Source organism: Oculina patagonica, chromosome 3, assembly GCF_052425735.1.
Source record: "Oculina patagonica isolate OP01 chromosome 3, crgOcupat, whole genome shotgun sequence".
In the NCBI taxonomy this organism is placed as follows: Eukaryota; Metazoa; Cnidaria; class Anthozoa; order Scleractinia; family Oculinidae; genus Oculina; species Oculina patagonica.
In genome coordinates, this window is record NC_135760.1 from 7532105 (window position 1) to 7558034 (window position 25930).

The following is a 25930-nucleotide window of genomic DNA, read 5'->3' on the forward strand; positions in this document are numbered from 1 at the left end:
GAGCGAAATGACAGAAACTTATCAAGGATCCGGCAGCTAAGTTTTAATGGGAAGTTACACAATTAAATTTTTCAGAATTGAAAGGCAAAATGCGGCGAAGTGATGGCAGTCTGCTAGTAATCAATTATTTGACTTGAAAAACAAAAAGAGAAAGAAAATTAAAAGGGAAAATCACCTCTTGAAGGTATTCCGGAAATGCGACCTATAAAACCGGGTCATTATTAAAATATGAATGGAATGCAGCATGTTTCTCCAGAGAATTTGTTTGCATAAACAGACGCAAGCAAGCTCGCTACCTCTTCCCTCTAAACAGTGTTGTCTAAAGTGGGATTTTTGAAAGACATCTAGGGGTGTGGGAGGATGGAAAATGGAGAGAGAGAAGGCTTTTCTGACATTTTTTTTTTCGGTTTGAAAGAGGCCCTGTTAAGGGGGGGGAGGGGGGGGGGTGGGTTCTTTACGTCCCCCGTCTGAATTTCAAACCTTTTAACGTCGCAATTGTAGAAGGTTTGCATGTCGCTGTCAGAATTTCGTCTATAGCCACTGATAATATAGAAAAATGTTTGAGTCCGGAGTGCATACCATAAAATAATGCTTTCTCGTAATTCGGTCACTGCTGACATAACACAAAAACATATCAATCATATGACAACTTAGTTGCGATGGAAAAAAACACAATTAAATTTAGACAACTCAGGTTACCAAATGCGCGCGCTACATGGCACGTCTTTTCCAGAAAAATCACTTGAAGAAACGAACTTCCTTCCGCATTTTTGGATAAAACGTGAACGACTGCATGCAAAAAGAGGATTTGAATCTGTAGCGCTGAAACAGCCTGATTGGCTATCAGCCCGCTCCGAGATATAAAAATCTCATCACTTTCATTTCGCGACTGTCCGAGAGAGAACTTAGACGGGCTGAGAAGAGCGAATAAGGAGCTAGAGGCATTGCGTGTCAAAGAAGTGAACTAAGCTTTGAACTAGCAGGGGAAACATTCAGGAAGGAAATCTTCAAGTTCATCTTCAGGTAGGAAAACATTTCGACCTCAACTTTACAGTTTGTTAGCTTAAAGATGAAAAACTTAAATTTGGGATATACAGTAATGGCGAGAGTTTTTAGTAGATAGAGCCCTTCGGCTCTGTCCCTGCAAAAAAAAAACCAAGAAGTCCTCTAGTAGTTTTGAAATAACTGGATTAGCTATAAGTAGGAGGGCTCTCGAGAGATATAACTCAACCTCTTCAACTGTAAAAATAGCTTTTTATTTTGTTAAAGTGATACTGTTGCTACTTTAACCGTTATTCAATTCGCCTACTCCGAATAAAAACACTACACGAAAACGTTTTTAATGAGAGCAACTTAGCGCACGCTATTTTATTGGACAAACTCGTCTACTAAACAAGATAAACAAAAAGACATCTTTTATAAATTCGTTTGCAGCGGATACTCTACATTTTCTCATATAAAAGGAAAAGCTGCCTGGTTTTCTTAAATAGCTTTATTGATACTAGCGTTATTTTGGTTATGATACAGTTTCTCGCACATCCTGACCTTGAAATAATCTGTGCAAAAGCTAATTTTCTCTAAGGAGATTCTTTCAATGTTAACCGTGTTAGCTTTATTTAAGGTCGCGGGGGATACCTACAGCATGAATAAATTCATGAAGGGAAATTTTGCTTGACCTGCATCTTTTAAAACGCTTATTTCTCAGCTGTTATGGGTGCGATTAAGCTCAAATTTTACAGAAACATAAAGAAACGATGAAAGATTGTGAATGTCATCTTTTATTTGGTACATTGCATTTAACGGCGATGTTATAGCCTCGTGAGTGCCAAATTGGGAAAAACATGATTTTGTGGCAGAGTTTGCGAAACGAGTAGGATACAGCAGACTGTGATCTTGTCAAAAACTAATCAGTCAATACCTCTAGAGTGTCATAACAGAAGCAGATTTTTTAATTTAAAGTTTGCCAGCAAGTTATGGCGGTTTAAGTGCGCAAATTTGAATTTAATGTCTTCTACCTCTTTCTAAAAGCGCTCTTTTAAAATTCCGCTTTTGTTGTGACACACTACAGTATTCATAGTTTACCTATCTGCAGTGGCAAGTCATGAAGTTCTGTATCCGTGCTGTATTCTCTGCCACAAAATTGTCGGAAAAGTCCAAACTTTGAGATTTCCGAAGGTGTCCCGACCCAAATACGATCATTTTGCCAAGGAGAGATGTAATTATGGTAATTATATTCCACTCTTTTATGGTGAGAACAATGCGTTTTTAAAAAGTACACGATTGTTTATGCAAAATATTTTTGTGATTACTCTGAGTTGCAGAAATATTCAAATTTAAATGAAAACAAGCTCAAAGACTTCCTACAATCTATATGAACGTATATCGCTAAGTGTTGTTTTAAATTGGTTAAAATATCAAAGAAACAGGAATTTTTTACAAATCACGCGCACGCGCCCATATTTTTGTCCAGTCATAAATATCTCGTAAAGTTGTCGATGTCAGTCGTTGTACTTCGTGCATACGCTTTAAATAAATGCATAATGATGAGCCTAAGGTGTCCCCCGAGACCTTAAGTTACCTTTTTTGTCTTTCCCAGCAAGCACGCAAAGTTCACTAGCCAATCAAAGAACAGCATAAGTACTTGAGAGAGCCCCGAAAGTGGTCACGCATCATAGCGTGACGGACTCAGCAATTCGCGCGGTAAGTTTAATTCTATTTATATAATCTTAAAGTTCTCTTGATTAATAGTATCTTCGTAGGTAAATAGGAGAATTATCTCAACTTTCATTATATATTCTTACGGGCTCAAAAGTTAGCCTAATTGCTTTTTGCTCCTTTTCCTTAGACTTGGACTGACAGACATCATCAAAGCGGCATCCGATTTGACAAGGATGGAGGCTTCTGAAATTGAGTCTAAAGGCCAAAGCTACCGGTAATTACTATTTGCGCACACACCACTACTTTAGCTAAGGTAACCGTTGCTGAGCTGTTCTAATACTGAGGGTTCTACTTTTTTGACTTCCTTTGCAAAACATAGCTTTAGAGCGATATTCACTAGAGTGTTGAAAGTAATTCGAATTTGCTTTGGTTTTGCAGTACTACGCTTATGGATGGATTAAAACAAAAACAAAAACAAAAAAACTTGCGCCCGCCCACGTTTTCCGCGCTTCATACCGGCTACATGTATTCGGTGCGAGTTTAATTGGCTCACTGGATTGTTTGCATCCTTTGTAATCAATTTAATCGGCTAGAGTGATTATTTGGTTTTGGTTTTACGACAATCAGTTGTGAACAGCTCTAACTACACTATAAATAACCTCTCTATTTGTGACAAACTTCATTTCTTTGTACTAGTATCTGTATAAGACTTTGGAGCGGAATAGATTTAACTTTAAAAGCTTTGTTATTTCCACTTTTAATACAATAAAATGTCACGACAACTTGGTCATAAATATTCTCAGTAACAAGCTTTTAAAATCAAAAGTTGACAAGGAGTCTACAGAAAAAACAGAAATGCTTGATGTAGTAGATCCCCTTCAACGGCCAATACCGGTTAAAAAAGGACACTGTCACCAGTTAACTTCAAAAACTCAAGAGCCTAAAGACATATGGAAACTACGAATAGTGGTGCAATTTTGTTAAAAACCATCACGCAAGTGTATTGAAGCGAAAAACGAATGGTATTATTGTGATGCCATCAAGAACTTTAGATCTCAATTTGAAAAAGTCAGGCTGTTTTTATCAAGTTTAGTCCTTGTGGACTGAAAAAACACCTAAAAATTATTATGGCCCCCTTCTTCCTTCAACAACAATTTCCTTTATATCTACATCTTGATGTACTAGGTGCATTTCATGTACGAGAAGATCTATTCGCCAATTTTAGTACGTTTTACCGAAAAGCATTTAAATCCCCGTGACAGTGTCCCTTAAATTGAATGCTTGTTTTACAATATTCGACGGCTTTTCACAGTGTTTACCTTCTTCAATATCTCGCGGTTTTTTTTATTAGATTCTTGGTTAATTGGGAAGCAGTTGCGACCTCTTGCTGTTCAGTTTTTTAAGCTTGAAATCATCCCGTCGTTTGCTTTTGTTTGATTGTTGGCCATGTTCAGGGCCATGTTGGCTGTCGAAACAAAAGCAGCAACTCTGAGATCTTCTAATTCGTCAAGTTCCTAAAGTAAAAACGTACCAAGGAGATCAGAATACACGATTATCGACTTTTAAGCGTACCTTTAATATTGAAAAAATTGAATGGTATGGTTTCTGACCCAAGAATCTCGAAAACCGAAAGTCGTTAAAATTTCTTAATTTTATTTAGTGAGACTGATATTTGTTTCACAGAATGGATTTTCCACTTTTTGTTAAGTTTTGCGCTTCTTTTGCCGCTATTAATATGAATACGAAAATTAGTTCGTTTTCTCAGAAACGTCAACCTGAATTCTCGGAAAAGCGGACGTGTGTAAGAGCCTCCGACGCAGACATTCTTTTGGCTTGTCACGCAATCTTTCCGTCAATGTGACATGTTACACAAAGATAGAAAAACAAACGGAATCTTTAAGACCAAACGGTGAGATTGATATCTGTTTAACAGAATCGATTTTGCCGCTTCCTTTATCGCAAGAAATATTAATGCAAACATCAGTTCGTTTTCTCAGAAACGTCAACCTGAATTCTCGGAAAAGCGGACGTGTGTAAAGAGCCTCCGACGCAGACATTCTTTTGGCTGGTCACGCAATCTTTCCGTCAATGTGACATGTTACAGAAAGATAGAAAAACAAAAGGAATATTAAAGACCAAATGGTGAGATTGATATCTGTTTTACAGAACAGAATTTTCCACTTGCTCTTAAGTTTTGCCGCTTATTTTGTCGCTAAATATATGAATGCAAAAATCAGTTCGTTTTCTCACAACATCAACCTGAATTCTCGGAAACCGGACGTGTGCAAGAGCATCCGATGCAGACATTCTTTTGGCTTGTCACGTAATCTTTCCGTCAATGTGACAACAACAACAACAACAACAGTTAAATTTTGTTAAGGTGGCAAATAACCGAAAAATGCGATAAGATTTTATCGAAGTGAATTGAAAAACAGATGCTGTTTGAACTTGGTTGAAGCTGTAGGGTATTGGTTTTCTACTAGTTGGAATAGACTACAGACCACACGGGGTAGCAACACATCAACTACACTGAAGACTGTAAAAACTCAAAATAAAGATTAGACCAATCCGCGAATAATAACGCAAATAAGTGAACGCAAATAAGCATAGGGCTGTTCACGCTAATGAAGTTCGAATTCGTTATTGTTTCATGCGGACCGTATCAAAGTAAACGCCATTTAAAAGCCACCGATTACTTTATTTGTATCTGCTAAAAAATGGTGGTTTTTCTCTGACAAATTTATACGATATCGAGCCTACGTAAAGAATACCTATTGTCATATCCTTTCTCGATTAAAACCTACTGGAATCGCTTCAAAACGCCCCCAAACGGCATAGAAACACAAGATTTACATAGAAGAGGATAGGTAAGTCGATTTTATCGGATATTTTTCCTTTATTTTGAATTATTTTTTACGATCGTTATATTCCCATACAAACCCTTATAATAACGTTATTACGCAATGTCATATGTAGTCTACATGTTGACGGCTCCTTTAGGAGCTTGGGCTACCTGTGTGCAAACTCGGCAAAATGAAATACAAATGAAATGCAAATGAAATTTTCGCGATCGCTTCTGCATCGGAAAACTGTGCCGTGTGAAAAACCTAACTGCTTATGAGATCTTTATTTTACCTCTGCGACGTTTTTTTTTTGACAATAACAATTCTAGTCAAAAGAACTTAAGAAAGGGTGACAAAAAAACATTTGACTCGAACTTGACTCGTGACTCGAACTTGACTCCTGCTATAAACAAGCTCGCACATAAAGAGCTGCAAATTTCGCCGATAATTAAGTTTCACAAGCTCTTTAAATATATGGAGTCACTTTGTATATAGCATGATGCCTTCTCTACGTAGAGTTGTATGCTAATGAGGCAAAATGTAAACAGTGACGTCAGCAAAGATCGCTCTATTACTAGACTAACTAAGAAGCCGATGTTCAACATAAGCTTTTTGTTTGCAACTTCAACAGGGTTTCTGGTAAGAAACGAGGACCAAAAACGAAGAAAATAAGGAGACTTACAGCAGGTTTTATGATATGCCTCCATTTTGTCCTCATCAAATACCAGATGGTCCTGGAAAAGATTGGCCAACTGGTAGTTAAACACCCAAGGAAGCTTATTGTCACAGCGTTCCTTCCTCTAGCAGCAGTTAGCTGTGTTGGATTCCTGTTCATGTCTCCTTCAAACCTAAAGGATGAATTCTTTATCTCAGATAAAGGTAACCTGGTAAGGAATTTCACGACAGCGGGACGATATTTCCCAAAAATTAACTCTAGGCAGGAAGAGGTGATCTTGACTCCAATGGCAAAAAAAGGCAATAATGTGCTCTCGAGTGCTTGTTTAAAAGATGCGCTACTCGTTTATCAGACAGTCGTGAGCCTAGCAAACTTTCAAAATGTCTGCATGGTAGCGACGGAAAAAGGGCAACTGCAGAATACCTCATGCATGATGACCAACCCTTTAGAACTGTGTAATGTGTATGAGAAGAACTCCGAGCTTTGTTTAGAGGCTATTGAAAGAGAATGGAAAAATTCTAGTAAGACCCTATCAGATGGCCGGACATTTAAGTTTGATCAACAACTATTTGTTAGTGACCTTCAAATTAATGAAGACAAAAACAGCCCCAAGGGAGAAAAAATCTCTGCAAGAGCTATCAGACTAATCTTCTACCTGAAAAACCCTCTGGAACGCGATCCATCGCAGAAGACAATTCTAACATGGGAGGAATCGTTCATTCAAAAGATGGAAGACCTTCGCTCAAAGATGACATGCGCATCACTGTATTTCACGTCTTTTCAGGATCGCCCTAGTGTTGCTACTCATCTCTTTTCTTTCGACGCTATGACCATTGTCTTTACCTTTGCGGTGCTCTTTTGCATTTCTACTCTAATGATCGCGAACATAATGGCGTCAATACGCCCTGTAGTTCTCATCCTCGGATGCTTGGTTACAATGTGTGTTGCCATTGGTTTGGTTTCAACACTGGGTATAAGCTATTTGGTCAGTGTTAACATTTGGCAGTCCAACTGGATGATCATTATCTTTATGTATTGCAAAGGCGCCACAGATGCATTAATCCTAATTCAGGATATGCACAAACAAAGGCACATACCATCCATTGAACACAGAATTACAAGTTGTATGACAAAATCTGGTATGGCCCTATCAACATCTAACCTTATTTCCCTTGTGGTATTTGGTCTTGCACAGATGTCTTCTTTTCCGGTTTTTAGGGAATTATCCTTCGTGGCATTGGTCATCATTCTTTTCTATTACATTATCTTCCTTGTTCTTCTCATGGCATGTTTATCTCTTTGTCTAAGGAAATTCAAATATGAGGAAATGTCTTGTTGTCGCCGTGCAGTCAAGTCTATGAATTACGACAATGAACAGCCAAGAGATGACACCCAAGACGATACATCGGCCTGTTGTCAGCCCATGCAGATTTATGCAAAAATCGTTTGTAGTAAATCAGGTTCTGCCTTCCTCTTGATGATCTTCATTGGCATTGTTGCTGGCAGCTCATATCTAGCATTTAGACAAAACCAAGCATTTGACAGTCCATTAATAATAAACCCAAGAGATGACGCAGCAAAATTCCTAAACATGAAGAGAAAATTCTTTGACGAGAAACGTGTTAAAATATTGTTTTCTAGCAACCTCAACTACAGTAACAGCGATCTACGAAAGAAGCTGCAAACATTTGGCGAAACGTTAAGCAATGCCTACTACAGTGACCGCCCAGTCGACAGCTGGATTGACCGTTTTGAAGAATGGGCTAAGCTGCAAGGCTTGAGATGCACAGGACTTGAATTTAACAGCTGCTTAACAAACTTCCTTGGAGACCCTAAAAATGCTTTCATTCGTGAGGATCTAAACGTCACAGTGCGTAAAGACACTTTGAATTTGGTTGCGAGTTATTTTCATCTCTACATGACTACGTCCAAAGAATTTTCTTTCAACAAGAGATCATTAAAATCCCTCCAAAGCGACATAGCCAACTTCCAAGAAAAGCAGTCCATACAAGTTTTAGTTGCTTCACATCTCCTTGAAGAGACAGAGCAATTAATGCATGTGGAACGCGAATTCATCTGGTTAGCTTTTGCAGCAGGAATAACAGCCACAGTTCTCTCTTTAGTTTTCTCAGCCAATCCTCGTATTGCCGCGGTCTTGGCAGCTGGGTTTTTTGTTCAGGTCCTCGAATTAATGGTTCTTCTTCATGTATGGGACGTGCCTTTAAACTACATAAGCGCAATCTGCATCTCTCTTGGCTTCATAATTTCAATAAACCTTAGCATTCAAATGAGCCAAATTCGAGCCTTATCAGTTGATAACACTGTTAGAAAGCGAACAATGGCTGCATTGAACTCTGGAGGAACGGCAATATTGTTTGGAGGTGTACTAGCAATTGTGAGCTCCGCAGGACTTGGCTTCATTTATCCAAACTTGGCAGTAATCTTCCACAGGGTGCTCCCTATTCATTTTGCACTGAGCCTATTTCATTCACTTGGCTACATTCCTTCAGCACTGCTTGTCACAAGTAAACCAATGGAGGCCTGTGCCCGAGCTATGGCACCGTCCTTTCAACAGTCCCAACAACTATTTGAACTAAGGGAGCAACAAGCCTTAAACCGAGATTTCCCCTACAAAGCCAACTTCCGGAAGTCAAGACCATCAGACCATGGTGTTGCTATTTTAGGAATAAGCTGTAGATTTCCAAATGCCGAAAAAAAGGATTTCTTTTGGGACATGCTCGTGAAAGGGAAATGCGGTTTTCAGCATGAGTATCCAGTAAATCGACCTGGCGAGCACAAAGAGTACCACATGCTGTACAACCCAAAACGCTTTACCCAAGGACGACTTTGCGCTCTTGGAGGTTCATATCTCAACAACATTCGTGATTTTGATGCTGAGTTTTTTAACATATCTTCCCAGGAGGCTAGAGCCATGGATCCTCAGCAAAGAATTCTCCTTCAAGTAGCTTATGAAGCCATAGAAGATGCAGGTTTACGCTTGGAAGATCTTCAGAAGGGCAAAACTGGCGTGTTTGTTGGAGCCATGAACTTGGACTATGCAAGTCGTGTGATGAAGCCTGAAAACCGCAAGAACCTCAACCAGTTTCATTCTACAGGCGTCACTTCTTCTATTTTGGCAAACAGGGTATCCTTTTGTCTCAATCTAACAGGGCCCAGTCTGACCGTGGACACAGCGTGTTCTTCTTCCCTTGTTGCTCTTAAGATAGCATCGCAGTGCCTCAAAAGTGGAGAATGTGATGTGGCAATTGTCTGTGCACCAAACATCATCCTAGACCCTTCTGTGCAGATCATCTTTAGCGCAGGTGGACTGCTAGCACCTGACGGACGATGCAAATCTTTTGATGCATCAGGAGATGGATATGGAAGGGGAGAAGGTTTCGCAGCTGTACTACTCAAGGTCACAGACGCTGCCATTATGGACAAAGATGACATATACTGTGAGATCATTGCATGTAGTATGAACAATGATGGTCAAAGTGCAGTGCCTATCACAGCTCCTAGCTCAGAAACACAGGCGGAACTCTCTCAAAGGGTCTTAGAGGAATCTGGCCTAGACGCTGATGACATAGAATACCTTGAAGCCCATGGAACAGGAACTGCCATTGGAGATGTAGTTGAAGTTAAGTCTATTTCCAAGACATACTGCAGCAAAGTATCTGGAAATAGCCGAGTTCTCCGAATTGGCTCCGTGAAATCAAATTTGAACCACACAGAATCCGCATCCGGGTTGGCTGGGCTCATAAAGGTGGCATTGATGCTCAAAAATAAGGAGTTTGTTCCTACTGTGAACATCACTTCTCTGAACCCAAAATTGAAACTTGAAGAGAAAGGAATAAAAGTGCAAGATGTCTGTGAACCCTGGATAAAGCAAGGTGCCAATCCTCGAACTGCAGCCCTTAATTCATTTGGATATGGCGGATCAAACGTTCATGTCATACTTCAAGAGTTCCCAGAAAAAGAGTGCAATTTAGAGAAACAATCCGCTCGTGAAACTCTTGTTCTCACCCTCGCTGCACACTCCGAAAGCGCCCTTCATGATATGGCTAAACAACATGCCAAATGGCTCAAAGAAAACCCTGAACATGAGAAGGTAAAGAGTTCCATCTGTTGGTCTCTTAATACACGACGCAGTCAGTATAAACATCGCTTGGCAGTGGTGTTTGAGACGTTGCAGGATGCAGCTAACTTGCTGGAACTATTTGGACAGAACAAGACAGGATGGGAAGACCATGTCACAGCAGGTAAAGCCACGACCCAACACTCAAGAGCAGTATTTGTTTTTGGAGGTCAAGGAGCAAACTGGTATGGCATGGGAAGGCAGCTTATCAAATGCGAACCCCTCTTTCGGCAGATCATTACCAAGATAAGCATTATGTTTCAAGGTCTTGGAGAAACATGGTCACTAGAGGATGAGTTGTTCTGCCAGGAAAATGATTCAAAGCTAACAGGAAATATCATCGGTCAGCCTGCAACGTTTTCCATTCAGTATGCCACAGCTAAGTTACTGGAAAGCTGGGGAATTGTCCCTGCAGCTGTTGTTGGTCATAGCATTGGAGAGCTTGCTGCAAGTTGTGTGGCAGGGGCATTGACACTCGAAGAAGCACTCAGGATCATCTTAGTCCGCTCCAGGTGTCACGAGCTCTGTCCAAGTCATGGTTCTATGGCAGCTTTAGGAATGTCAGAAGAAGGTGCATCACAACTGATTATTGAACTCAAATTAGAAAACAGCATCAACATTGCAGCCATTAACGATGGAAATAGCGTTACCATTTCAGGCGATGGGCAGTCACTAGAATGTGTGAAAACTCACCTCCAGTTAAACAACATACAGGTCTTTTGGAAGGATCTTCCCACTTCACGAGCATTCCATAGCTGTCACGTAGAAATGGTCAAAGACTACTTCCAGTCACAAATTAAAACTCTGCATCTCCATCCTCAAGCAACAACAATTCCCTTGTATTCGACAGTAACTGGTGATATTATCTCTGGCAAAACAATGGACGAAGATTACTGGTGGTGCAACTTTCGTCAGCCAGTTCAATTTTCCAAAGCTGTACAAAACATCCTAAGGGATAATTACCGGGTGGCAGTTGAGATAAGTGCGCAACCTACACTTGGTCATTACATTAGCAGGGTAGCTGAGCAAGAGAGTAACTCACTGCAGTCTAGTAATGTTGCGTATGTGGCCACCCATCCTCGCAAGTCAGTAAAGGCCCAACATAAAGCATTCCTTCACAACACTGTTGGTCGACTGTACACTATGGGATACTCCATAGACTGGGACCTTATACAAGGAGAAGAAGGCAATGTCTGCTACATTCGCACACCAACATACCCTTGGCAAAAGAAAGACTACTGGCACATACAAGACGAGCAACTCAAGCATGAGGAAAGTGTTGAAGCTTGCCACCACGCATTTCTCACCAACGTAAAACCAACTGCAAGTTTCACTGGTTTGCAGTGTTGGGAAGTAGAAGTAGATCTCTATCAATTTCCTTATTTGAAAGACCATGCTCTAACTCAAGGTGGCCCTGTATTCCCAGGTGCTGCGTGCGTTGAAATGGCAATTGCTATGGCAGTGGAAAGGTTCTGTTGCGATGAAGTTGAAGTTAAAAATACAGAGTTCACTAATGTCCTTACCATTCCTGAGAATCAAGTTCGATTGTTACAACTGCAGCTTAAAGATGGCAAAGATGCTAGCACTGCTGACTTCATGGTCAAAACAATTCCTGGAGATGGCTCAGAAATAGTTCTTGCAAGAGGGGAGGTCACTGTCATTCTTGGTGAAGGAAAAATGAGGAAACATCCCAGACGTGCTCAGAAAGGTAAATACAGTAAATTTAAAACGAGTGCATGTTAAACTAAGTAATGTAATCACTGAACCACAGCCTCTATAGGGCATATGGTATTTTTGTAATTATACCCGCTTTCAGTGTTACGTGCATAGCGGCTATCTTTCGACGGCACTATGTAAAACGCAGATGCGGATGGCGGAAAAATAAGATGAAAAATAAAATATCAAAAATAACATCGTTATTAGTCGAAACATCTTCGGATCACTGTCGGAAACTCATCGGAAAATGCTCGGAAAGTTTCAAAAATTGCAAAAATGTTTCAATTTCATTCTCCGTGCACTCACGTATTTATCTCTTTATCTATCTTATTCTTGAACTTATATACGAGTTTATCACTAAAGACATTGTTCGGATAATTTTCATAAATTTTCGGAAATTACAGAAATACTATTCACGCACTCATGCATTATCTCCGTAGCCACTATCAAGAATGATCCGTCTTGCTTGTTTAGGATGTCGAATATAAAAAAGATGGTTGTCGAAAGAAAGGCGCTATGTGGGTACGGGTGTAAAACCTTTCATGTAATTTGGGTGCAGTATCTTAAGTATTTCGAAAGTGTTGCGTCTTGGAAATCGTGACTCTACCTTTCCGTCATAGGCTCCGTGAAATCGATTCAAGCTAAAATTAAAACAGACAACTTCAAAGATATTATCAACGGAATGACGCCAGTAGCACTATCAGAGTTTAAACACTTGACGAAGAAGTATGGCTTTAACTTTGGCCCTTCCTTCTCCTTGATAAAGATGATTTGGAGAGGCATCGAAGAAGCATTTTGCTGTATTGAAATTGACAGGGACGAGATCAAATCTGAAATGGACAGATACATTGTGCACCCTGCTATTTTGGATGCCTGCTTGCAGACGTCAGTAGCAGTTGAAGAAGACACAGATGGTGAAACAAAACCAACCACATTCCCAGTTCGCATCAAGAAACTGTTGCTTTTGGATAAAAACATTCCAGAAAGAACCTTCTGTTACGTCTCAAAGCACACACGGGGAAACTGGGTAACCTACACCATCAATCTGATGGATTGTGACGGAAACGTTTTAATCGCAGTACAGGGATTTCAGTCAGCAGAGATCAACACCCTTATTCGGTCACAGAAGCTTGAAAATGTAGCTTACGAGACGAAATGGGTGGAGTCGGCGATTGAAGCCCTAGAACAACCCCAGGCAAGGACGGGACCAGATGTGAAGATTGTCTTAAACGATTCTCAGGGAACTGGACAATCGTTTTCAGATCTGCTAAAGAGGAAAATCCCAGCTGCCCATGTTGTAACTGTGGAAGTTCCTGCTAGTAATGGAAATTTGCAGGAGGCCTTGCCACGAGCAATTACGTCAGCAATAGCCTCTGCACCAACACACCACAGCAAAGTCCAGCTCATCAACTTCCTTCCTGTAGATGCAGGACTTCTGCCAGCATCAAATGAAGCCAATGACCACTCACAAACACTGTCCTTCGTCAGCTCCGTGCAAATCTTGCAGGCCATTCCCAGTGCGAATCTGAAAAACCCCCACTTAGTCATAGTAACAAGAAACTCCCAAGTAGTCACTTCAGATGAAGAGATGTGCTGCTTTCCATGGGCTACGTCTGTTTTGGGACTACGTAGGACAGCATCCCTTGAATATACAAACATCAGATGTACCACGGTTGACCTTAGCAATGAATCTACTGATCTTGGTTTGCTAGTACAAGAAGTGCAAGCTGAAACGTCGGAGGATGAGATCGCATTCCGTGGAGGAAAACGTTTTGTCAATCGCATCACCGGGCTGGAAAAGTTGTCTACGTCTACAAGATGTACTACTGGGCTGCGCAAAATTGACGCTAGCCCATCAATTTGCATCACGTTGCATCCCACAACACACAAAGTTTGTATCAAGAAAAACACCTGGCCGCGTCTCTCTCCAGACAAAATTCAAGTGAATGTGGCTTGCACTTGGATTGTTGATGGAAACATGAGCAACCTCTTCAGTGATTCCCAAGTTGTCGGCTTTAGTGGACAAGTTTGTCTAGCTGGTACAGGTAAAGCAGGTTCTCAGATTGGAGATGAAGTTTGTGGGATGGTGAATATTTCTAAAGTCGGAAACAAAATTCAAGTGGATGCAGATCACGTTATTCACAAACCCAAAGGTATGACTGATCCGCAAGCAGCAACTCTCCCTGTTTGCATGGTAATCGCATTCTATGTAATCAAAAGGACTTTGGATGAACATCAAAATATGTGTCTCTTTGTAGATGACACAAACAGTGGTCTTGGGGTAGTAACAGTCCTAGTCGCCAAAGCTTTAGGCCACAACGTGCTCAGTGATTCACAGGGGGGACCAAAGAAATTTTCTTGCCCTGGAAGGACCTCAGCCCATGCGTCAGTGTGCGAGAAACACTCTGCAGCTGAGAAACAAGCGTCTGAAGTCGATGCTGCCATATTTTTCACGAAACCCAAATCCAAGGTCATACAGAACACTTGCCAACTCCTAAAAGCCGGAGGGAAGATGGTAATTCTCAAAGAAGATGTCAATGGCTGCATTACAATTCCCACAAATAAGAAGATCACATGTGAAAGTATCAGCTTTACAGAGATTCTCCAAAAACCTCACACGTTCTCCAAGCTATGGACACCTGTTCTTGAGCTGATGCTTTCTACTGGCCTCATGAATGAAGTATTGCAAATAACCCAACACACATTGGATGCCTTTCAATACGTGAATGAAGCTAAAGAGAAAGACCCACAGATCATGTCCAACTACTTGAAAATGACTACCCAAGCCTTTGCCTCCCTTTCGTATAAAAACCTGGGATACTGGACAAAAGGTTCCATTGAAATTCTGCCTCCTGGTATTGACCAACAGGGATTAAAAGGTGACCGTTCATACCTGGTAGTGGGTGGCATTCGCGGTTTTGGTTTTGAAGTTGCAAAGTGGATGGCTTACTCTGGTGCCAAGACCGTTGTCCTTGTTGCTCGCTCAAAACCATCAGAATCAAAACTAAGTGAAGTTTCCCAACTGATGAGTTTGACTGGAGCCAACATTATTCTGCACCAGGCAGATGCTTCAAGTCCAGAATGTATGAAAGCCTTAGAACAAAGACTTCAGACTCTTCCAAGCGTTGCGGGGATTGTGCACACAGCAATGGTCCTAAAAGATGAGCTGATACCAACTCTGGACATAAACAACTTTCGAGTTGTTGCCGCACCCAAAATCAAAGGTAGCGTATACTGAAGTAATCTCTGGTAATTTGCTTCTGTGATATACACGCTTGCCAACAGTTGACACATGCAAGTACGCTTTATATGTAATAAATTAACATACTTTCTTACCTTACCTTTCTTACCTTTCCACAGGAGCATTTTTGTTGCATGAGATGAGCTTGCATATGGACCTGGACTTTTTTGTTCTGTTCTCATCGATTGCATCGCTGCTGGGAAATCCAGGTCAAGCTTCCTATGCAGCAGCCAACGCTTTCCTTGATGGTCTGGCACAGTATCGCCAGCACATGCTTGGTCTTCCTGCGGTATCCATTAACTGGGGACCTATCAAAGGAGCTGGTGTTCTACAGCGTGAGGAGGCCATTGCTGAGCATCTTTCGCGCGCAGGTTACTTTCTGTTGCCTGCAGCACAAGGTAAAAATCAAACAATGAAGTCACAATATTGACAATTTACAAGACGAGTTTCATACTCTCCTAACCCTTAAATCCTTAAAGATTGCACAAAATGTATTTTGAAGCAGACAGGTGGCAATATATCAACAAGACACCAACTAGGGACACACACTTCTTGTTACCTTGATGTGTAACCAAATTCTTAGCTTGCAACACGAACAAACACATAAAGCATTAGAGGAAGTATTCATATTTTGTGCTGAAAATGTTTAACACACACATTATCTGTGGTGTCAGTAAAGGGAATAAATGATGCAACTCTATAACACAACACCTTTATTTTTTTTAATGCCAGCAATACAATACATGGAACAAGTTCTGCTTGAGGAAACGGATCGAGCACAGCTTGGATTGTTTGATGTTGACTGGCAGAAAATTCAAAACAGCACACCTGGATTGGCAAAGTCAACTCGCTTAGCCCGCATAAGAAATGAAAAAGATTCGACTGAGAACACGCAAGACATGCAGCAGCTTGCTTCCAGATTACTCATGGAAAAGGACGCAAGGAAACAGGCAGAAATGGTCCAACAGTATGTCACCGACCTGCTTTGTTCATGGACGGGGAATACACCTTCTGAGCTGGATTTCAATTCAAGTTTGTACAATTATGGAATGGACTCATTTTCTGGATTGACATTTAAAATGCAGTTGGAGTCTTCACTTCAACTTTCGTTTGAGGTACGTTTTGGAAAAACTGCAAAAACGCATTGATAAGTGCAACTGGGTACAAATCGACAGAGAATACTGTTAAGTTGCATGGTAAACTTTCTTAATTAGACAGAGGTTTAAAGAGGCAGTCTCAACAAGGTTTAGTGCATCTTGAAAATCCAATGAAGGTGTTGGTATTAAATGGAAATCCACTAATAGTTGCCTGGCCTTTATAAAACATACTGTACTTGACATGAAAATTATAAACAAAGTGGTGTAGCTACGGACCCGGTAGGAAAGAAGTGGCTTGAAACTTAAAAACATCGGCCCGACGTTTTCAAGTTTGACCGATGATACTTGGAAAAAAAATCACTTAAGAAAACATTGATTACGGCTTGTTCACGTCTTGGAGAATAAATTATACCTCTTTCTTTTGTCATTCAAAGGCTATGAATCAGTTCTAGCTCAGTAACAAATTTAGAGGTTTTCTCGTGATACTGCCCCTTGAAGTATAGTTGGAAGAAGTTTTATCTTTCTCTAAGAGCTAAATCAACACAAGCCCATGGGCTGATATTCGGGGAGGGAAGCAGACTAATAATATTGGAAGAACTGGTATTTTCGGAGTTGTAAGGTTTAACTGAGAGCTAGCAGGACTTGCAACTGTCATGTACTGATGGGGTGAACAACTGAAATGTATAGACATTCATTTTATTCCCAGTTTATGTATTAAGGTATTACGGAAGGAAAATTGGCGTTTGCGTTCTAAGTGAAATTGTGTGCAAACCATAAATGCTAACCCCAATAAAGTATATATTTTCTGAAAGCTTATAAAATATAGATTCCAGTTTTGGATTTTGTCAATAAGCGACGTCAGCAATTTGGTTTGCAAATATGATGTTGCGCAACATTAGGTTTATTTGAGAACACGTTAACATGAGCGCCTAAACTTTTATGTGAAATTTGAGCTACATATTGGTCTAAAAAAGGTGTTTCAGATTTTTTCTTTCCATTGAAGGTTTGCACACAATTTCAGTTGGAACGCAAACGCCAATTTTCCTTCCATGATACCTTAATGAACCGTACAACAGGACAGTAGTAATGTTTTACTAGTTACATGGTTGAGTTTTGATCAACAGGTGTTCTACTTCACTCAACCTGACACAACTCCTGCTAAGATGGTACAGGACATCATTGGAAGGCTCAGGAACACCCCTGTGCCTGTACAAAGCGAGGTCAAACGGGAAACGGCAAAACCAGCGCCTGATGACGTCACACAAAGGAAGGTTGCCACGGAGGAATCCGTTCATCCAACAGATGAAGCGTCCGATTCTGCAACATATCACCTAATTCCTCTTTTTAAGCCTGAACAAGCTGAGGTCAAGTTGTTTTGCATTCATCCAGCCGGACGGTATGCCATGAATCTTGCACCCATCTCTAATGGATTTACACAACAGGTAAGGATAGGCTATGTTGCTTTCCTAATAACAATAAATCGACTGTGTTTCGCCAAATGGTGAAGAAATGGTTAATTTACAAAACCACTAAACGTGGGGCTCTAATGGTATCTACGGAATGAATGAACAAAATACTTTATTTTTAAAGTGTCAATGGTATTAAGCTTAAAAAAAGTAATTCGGGACACTATTTGTACATTAAAATATATCTTAGCTACATAAAGTTAAAATTATTTACAATTTAATTAAAGAAAACATACTACATATATAAATAAATAAATGAATGAGAATAAAATGTAAACTTTAAAATACAAGAGGTGTAAAATGTAAAATGTAAAATTTATAGTGGCCTAGCAGCATATGTCACATTTGTTAAACTTATCTATTAGGAGTGATAGGTCTTTGCTCTTAATACTGTTTAAAATTGGTGATGATTGCTGTTGAGCGTTAAGGTAAAACATCATTTCTGACTTATATTTCTGTGAAATATAAGCACTTAACCCCAAATATGGTTGCAAATGCGACGATTTGTGGAAGCAAGCAACGTTAATAGACAATCTGGCGAATGCACATATAGTTGGTCAGAAAATAACATCTGTCAATGATAATAATCATCATCACCGTCATTCAAAATTTGCACTCCAAAATGTTAAGTGACAGTACACTCCCAAGGTACTCAAAAAATGCGTCTTTCTTAATTTCGCCTCAGTCACTTGTTGCTTTCTATGCCATTGGATACACGGAGCCTTACATGAAGGCAGACAACAGAAGTGTACGCAAGTTGGCCCAAAGCTACATAAGGATGATCAGGGAGGTTCAAAGGCATGGGCCTTACTACCTAGCTGGACAGTCGTTTGGTGGTCTTGTGGCATATGAAATGGCAAATATTCTCACTGAGAAATATGAAGATGTGGCATTTGTGGCAATGATCGACACGTTTCCATGGTACCTACCAAACAGAACTGGTGCTGCCAGACTGGAGTTGCTGTTTAGTGGTACAAAGTTGGACAAACTAATGGACGGCCTATTTGAGGTATGGTGTGTAGTGTATAACAAGCTGACGTTGATCGTTGCACAATAAGTTCGCCTTTTTACTGACAAACCAGCCTGGTGCGCTCTGTAGTTTCATGTATTAAGTGGTGGATAGGACAGCTGACATTCTTATTAGCAAACTTTACATGTATTGGCATGTTTAAAGTGCCTATGAAGTAAAAATTAAGTGCTCCTTATTTAAAAGGCTTACAAAATAAAGAAGAATGGTGTTTTCCTTTTTGTAATATCTTGGCCCGATGTAGTTTTTCAGCCCTAGGGTTGGTGAGGATAAATCCTTAACAGGATTCGTTTGTCTAAATTTTTCCTCAAATTTTGTTATACTCATGATTAATTGGTAATAGGACCTCTTGTCATCTCATTCTCTCGTAATCATACTCGTGATTAAACAAATTGGACTCCTGCATTGCGGTCGTCCGGTTTCGTTCATCACTTGTATGATTACAGACCGAATTGGACTCCACTCAGTCCTATTACCATTATTAATTATTGCTGAATTTGCTCTGATCTTACAGGCAACATTTGAGCAGGTGCTTTCTAGACTGGCTTCCACCAGCCTCGGTATGACAACAGATGAGTATAAAGCACTGAGAGAAAAGGAGGGCTTGGACAACACAATCAAATTTCTTCAACAAAGAGCCTCTGATAACAACATCCCCCTGTATGATATAACTCTGCTTCAAGATTCTCTACACCATGACAACAGAATGGCTACTCAGAAACACAGGGAATGGAAGCCTCCACAGGTCAGAAAAATTTCAATTTCTACGTTAAGCAATAAAATCATGCACGCCTCCACAAATGCATAAAAACTTTCCTTGAAGTTTGAAAACATCTCCAACTGAAGAGTAAATTATTGCTCTGATCTTACAGGCAACATTTGAGCAGTACAAAGCTAGTAAGAGTTAATAAAATATACAATAATACATCATCATCGATCCTTGTCGCGCCATTGGACGCGTAAGGCCTCAATACAATAATACACTAAAATTTATATAGCGCTTATCCATTTAAGTGCTAAGCGCTTAAGGGGGGAGACCCTTAATTACGTAATGGTCACTATGGATGATGACTTCTTAATGTCATATCTTGGGCCCCCTGAGTATCCTAGGTTTAGTTCTTGGCCATGTTTGTTCTATTGGAGGTTGTCTTCACTTTTGATAGTCATGACCGTATTTGGTAAGTCGCATGAAGGTATCACGGAAGGAAAATTGGCGTTTTCGTTTCAAGTCAAATTGTGTCCAAACCATCAATGATAACCCCAATAAAGTATATATTTTCTGAAAGCATATTGAATAAAGATTGTAATTTTGGATTTTGTTTTGATCATATAGATCATAATAAGCAACGTCAGCATTTTGTTTGCAATTATGATGTTGCGCAACTTTAGGTTTATTTGAGAACACGTTTACATGAGAGCCAAAACTTTTATGTGGAATTTGATCTACATATATTGATCTAAAAAACGGTGTCTCAAATTTTTCTTTTCTTGCTCCATTAATTTTTTATGAATTTTTAAACTTTAAAATGTCATTTTTAGGGCTTCTTTAGGAAAATCCTTAAAACTCACTAGAAAGCAAGTATCAACCCTATGGGCTAGAGGTATCTGCATAGTAGCCTAAGCTTACAGAGGGATTTAATGTCTTTGCCTCCAAAGCATAATTCTTATTGACTTTTTCCCTTGCATTAAAAGGTTCGGTTCAAAGGTCCTCTCACCTATTTGAAGAGTGCAGATCAACGGTACACACCTACTCGCCCTCTTCAAGAAGATTCAGATGCTGCATGGTCTTTGTTGGTAGATGGTGAGTTCCCTATTCATTAAATGTCATCAATGTTGATGCTATCTCAATTTTCACTGGCTAAAAGCACTCTGCCAATTCTACAGGCAACATTATTTACAGTCAACTCTCTCTAAGACGGACACCGACGGACACTGGTCCCATTTGTCCGTCTTAGAGAGGTGTCTGCATTATAGAGAGTCAAGGTAACGTGACACCAGTAATTCTGAGATAGTAAAGCTGAAGGGCTATGCACAATGAATACACATGTCCATTTGAAGTCTGTTTAAAGTTGCTTACTTTATTAAAACCTACAATAAATAATACTAATACAAAAAATATACTAGAAAACTGACTTGTTTGTTCATTACAATCAAAACTTTACTTTTTCTGAAAAGTGACATCAAATACATGTTCCAAACTGTAACATTTTTTTATGTAGGAGATAACTAAAACGTCGACCTTGATAATGTTTACTATCTCAATGTATAATGCCAATAGGGCTGTACACGAAGAAATATAGAAATAAAAATTCTATTTTTAGTTTTTTGGTATCTTTAATTTTAGGGGTCAAGAAAAGCTTCAGCCACACCAAAATCGGTCTTTTAGGGGTTCTTTTTAAAATTTCCGATGACATCCCAGCCCCTTTCATAAAGGAGTACCCCCTCCAACTGCCAAACCTTTCCTGAATATGAAAAACCAAATTAGTGGTGGCTTACCCTTTCGATAAACACACCAGCTGAATTTTCTTCACTTCTTGTAGACAACATTGATGTTTACATCTGTCCAGGAGATCACCTTGCCCTTAGTGATCCAGACGATTCTGTAGTTGTTGGTGGAATTCTGGCCACAGCTGTTGGTATAAGATATAGAACCCTCTGTCCAAGCCTTCCTCGACTGCCCACATCCTTAAAACAAAGACGAGCTATTGGTAAATTTGAGGCTGGTGTCAATGTTCTACTGTATTCCAAGAAAGGTATATTTCTTTATAACCTTAAGACCACCAGTACGGGGATATGATTTTAGAAACTAATAAATGGCAGCTGCTGCACTCACCTAGTCCTATGAAGAACCTTTCATTCCTTATGTTAATAACTTTTCTTGCAAATACAAAAAACATTTGAACACTAACAGTTATTCAGGTCTTTAATTTAAGTAAAGAATGCCTTCAACCCAGCCAGTCTCATAACAGATGTAACAATATTAATGTCTATTATTGTTTGCTATTATTGATTAAATGATTAAGATGGAATCTGCCAGGACTTCAAGTATTTATTAGACAAAATTATGTATTAGAACTATTTACATCTTATCGCAAACTTCTCGTTACTGTTTCAAATATCTTATCAAAAGAAATCATTTCTAACAACACCAAAATCAACACCAACATCAAAACAAATTTCGAAATTCCACTGAATCGCTTCAAAATAGCTAAACAAAATAGCTTAACATGTGAGATTTTACCTATACTTTACATGGTTCTTGCGAATTCTTTTTTCTTAGGCTTTGATAAGAAATTTTTGTTGGTGTTATCATGGTTACAGTCAACTCTCGCCTTGTGGACACCCCGCTATTGCGGACACTCGCTATTACGGACAAAATCCAAATCCCCGGCGAAAGAGGTTTGACTGGAAATGACTCCCGCTATTACGGACTCTCGCTAAAACGGACACTAAATGCCGCCCCGAGCCTGTCCGCTGTAACGAGAGTTGACTATAATTAATTACATCTTTAGCTTTTAGAAAGGGTAAAAAAATGCATTAGTAAGGATTTAAAATACTCAATTTTTGTCCAACTAAAATTATTATTACTCGATTTCCTGGTAGATGCCTTTCTACTCCTAGGAGTATAGAAAATTGAATAAAAATTGATTAAAATAGGTAGCATTCTGCTTCATAACACACAATCCACCAGAAAGCTTATAGAATGTTCATCCTATTTAACAGCATCCACAAGCAAGCACACAGGAACTCTTTACCTTGAGGTCAGAAACCAAACATTGACATTTAAAACCATGCTCCGAAGGTCTAACAATTCAAATCAGAGAAGCGATGAAAAGAAGATACCTATGAAAGGTATGATTGCATGAAAGTCTTGAATCAGGTCAGGCATCGTCGGAGACCCAGGGGCAGTTAGTCGGGGCGACGGGTAGATCATCGGGACGACAGGATTTTCGGGTGACAGTTTACAACATAGAGCGTAACAGCCCCTGGGCACTTTGTCTTACCCAACCAGTTCCAGAAGCGTTTGAACTCCCTCTTTCTGATTGGCCAGAAAAACAGTTTATCTGGCCAATCAGCGAGATTGACCAGAAGAGCGACAAGGTACCTAAAGGCTCTTATGCAAGAAATCTTCCAAGGTGCCCAGCTATTAAAAGTTTTCATGTTAGCAAAGTTTTACAAGTCGCCAAAAGACAAAAGTAAATCGCCAGGCTCTGCTAGAGCACAGCTCTGATCATCATTAAGATCACTCCCCTGAAATTAAACCTGCACTGACATTTTTGTCAAACTTTGCCTATTAGTTGCTTATCTTATAGGAACTCAAATTTTGAAATTCTAAAAATAAGGGGGAAAGGGGGTCCCATACCTTAATTAAAAGCAACAGCACCATGCTTATATGCAATAATCTCAGAGTCCAGCCCCGGGGGGGGACTCCCATATTAAAGGGACGGGGATGCTCGTCGGAAATTTTGAAAAGAACCCCTAAAAGAGACCAATCTGGGCGTGGCTCAAGCTATTTTAGACCCCTAAAAGATACCAAAATTCTGAGAAAAAGTACTTATATTTGTATATTTCTTCGTGTGCAACCCTAAACGAGACCCTGACGGCTAAAAATATTGTCATTTTCTTACATTTTCCCTTGAACACCCTAAGCGAGACCCAAAGTCCGAAATTTATACCCCTAAGTGAGACGACAAGCATCCCCGTCACTCTCATATGGGAGTCCCCCCGGGGCCGGCACGTGAACCATTAAGACACCATGCCTCCCATGCTCCCATAATAAAGAGTTCTTTTCATTCCTTAGGATTAAGAAGTGTCCTTCCAGGAAAGTACGAGCCAAGTGCCATCAAGATTGCCTCAAAGGCACAAGAAACTACAGAACAACATACCATCAATTTTATGCTTGTAACCTCTGTTGTGACTCCAAAGAGGTCCTATAACTTTGAATGGCACAGCTTTGAAGACATGAGAGAGTTCTTTAGCATGGTTGAGGCTATCATGGGTGTGACCATCTACAAAATGTGATGCATCCGGAGAAGACGAGGTTATCATTTTTATCACTGCGGACATAAAAATTATTTATTAGCTGTATTTTTGAAAAGTGTTTGTAGAAGTTTTTAGTGAGAAATGCAAACATTTCCTTGATAACATAAGGTTCTGAAAGTAAGGACCGACCCTTGTTTAGAGGCTTTTTTTTATTTCAATAGGTCCCAACTTTCAGGGGTCACCATTTTCGGTGTGGAATGCTTCTTAAATAAATGGCACGCGATGCATGCAGAAGCGATGGCGTTTCACAAGGGGTCTTACATAATTTTGAGGAAAAGTAGCTGACACCTTGTGTGTGAAAAAACTGTTATCCAACTGCAGCTTACATTTTTTTAAACATAAGAAGCTCGTTAGTGATTTTATAGCTGTTATGAATTCACAGACCAAGGATGCAAATAATACATTTTCTTCGTAGATTTTCCCAATTGAACAAAAGTAATATTTTATTTTATATTTTTATACTTTTTTTTAGATTTCCCTATGTTGTCTCAACAAATATTGCGTTATACTGTAGTGTGATATCACGGATAAACGACATACGATACGCGCGAGCAAGCTTTGAAGCTGCGAGAAAGGTCAAACGGTCTCTTGCTCACAGTGTCCCTTTGTATTATAAGAATTAGAAATTTCTGTCAACTAAATCTAATAGACCCCATCATATATAATTAGTCTCTTTCGTTTATACATTGTAGTGTTCCATTCTAACTGCACGGAAGTATTTTGCTTTTGTGTTTACGCGGCGATTTCTTGTTAAGTTAAACTTGATTTTCTGTTCGATCGGGCCAAACAGACAAAACGAACCGATCGTTCGATGGCATATAAGCGATGTCACGCCATCGCTTAAAAATAATGAGTCTCGGCAAATGTCTGGTGAATCTTAATATCTTGGCTTTACAAACTAGTGTCTTAGAATCTCAACCTTCACAAGAATCGCAAGAATCTCAATTTAAGATGCAGCAAAAAGTTTAATCTGAATGAACTGTCATAAAACAACAGCAAAACAAAAAGAAATCACGATAAATGGCTCAGTACTGTATCAATCACTTCATTTTGATACAGTTTGCATACTACTTTCAGGGGTCATTTAACTTTTAGAATTTTACAGTATTAGTTTAGTTAACAGCTTTATCAAGTTATTATTCAATGCTTAGAGTTTCTAATAACTCAGGAAAAGGAGAGTAGTTTAGAACAGAAGGTGCTATGTAAGTTGACTTGACTAAACAAGAAAATAGAGGGTCCCAGGAGTATAAATGGATTTTACTTATACATGTACCAGCAATATATAAATTTATAATGTTCACTTACCCGGTATTTCATAACTTCACTAACTAACAAATTATATAAAGAGGTGATACTAAGGAATACTGACTTACTGATCATGATTGCAACACTGCCTACCTAAATCTCAGGTCAATAATCCCCAGTACCACCCTCACACTTTGTTATAAAGAAGTAATAATCATTGTTTACTTACTATCATAATGTTTTCGCAATTATTAAAAAATTATGCTTAAAGTAGATATGCCAACCACAGGGAGCAGAGGAGCCAAATTCAACCTTTGTGAACATTAAAATGTTCGATCTATTCCATGGCGCTTGTCATATGTTATGCGATCTTTTTGTTTATGCAGCAGTTAAGCAAGGGGGAAACTCTTTTCATAGTCTGTTGCATAATCTCAGCGGGCGTCCAGTCATTGAGCCTGTGGCTACGCCAAGCGCAACATGATACCAGGGCTTAACTGTCGCGTAAACAAAAATATTTCATATTTACAAAGGTCAAATTTGGCTTGTCTGCTCCCTGTGTGCCAAATTACAATAAAAGCCATATATAGGTTTTCTGTCACCATGGCAATTTAAGGTAAAGTTTAACATGTTATTTGAATACAAATAAACTGATTTGCACTAGTACCTGGACAGGTGTCATCTTGATGTCAGCCATACATGTATGCATGTAATAGCACACGCCCATTTTTTGCCTTCTCTGCTGAGCTATCTTGAAAAAAAATACCACAACATGGAATTTGT

The 25930-nt window shown here is 39.6% G+C and overlaps 2 protein-coding genes across 2 annotated transcripts; both read left to right on the plus strand.

Annotated features, from left to right (window-relative positions):
• Positions 1-9621: 9621 nt before the first annotated feature.
• On the plus strand, positions 9622-16306 carry LOC144646308 (phenolphthiocerol/phthiocerol polyketide synthase subunit C-like; the record flags this gene model as incomplete). Its single annotated transcript, XM_078505853.1, has 4 exons — positions 9622-12023; positions 12652-15255; positions 15392-15670; positions 16005-16306. Coding segments are annotated over exons 1-4 (5553 nt in total), but the record flags the coding sequence as incomplete, so codon positions are not given.
• A 9-nt stretch (positions 16307-16315) lies between these two features.
• LOC144646309 (uncharacterized) lies at positions 16316-25819 on the plus strand. Its single transcript, XM_078505854.1, has 8 exons — positions 16316-16387; positions 17494-17811; positions 18521-18844; positions 19377-19607; positions 20555-20663; positions 21403-21615; positions 22586-22714; positions 23664-25819. Exons 1-8 carry the CDS (start codon positions 16322-16324, stop codon positions 23882-23884), a joined length of 1611 nt encoding a protein of 536 aa, XP_078361980.1. The 5' UTR covers positions 16316-16321; the 3' UTR covers positions 23885-25819.
• Positions 25820-25930: the final 111 nt, after the last annotated feature.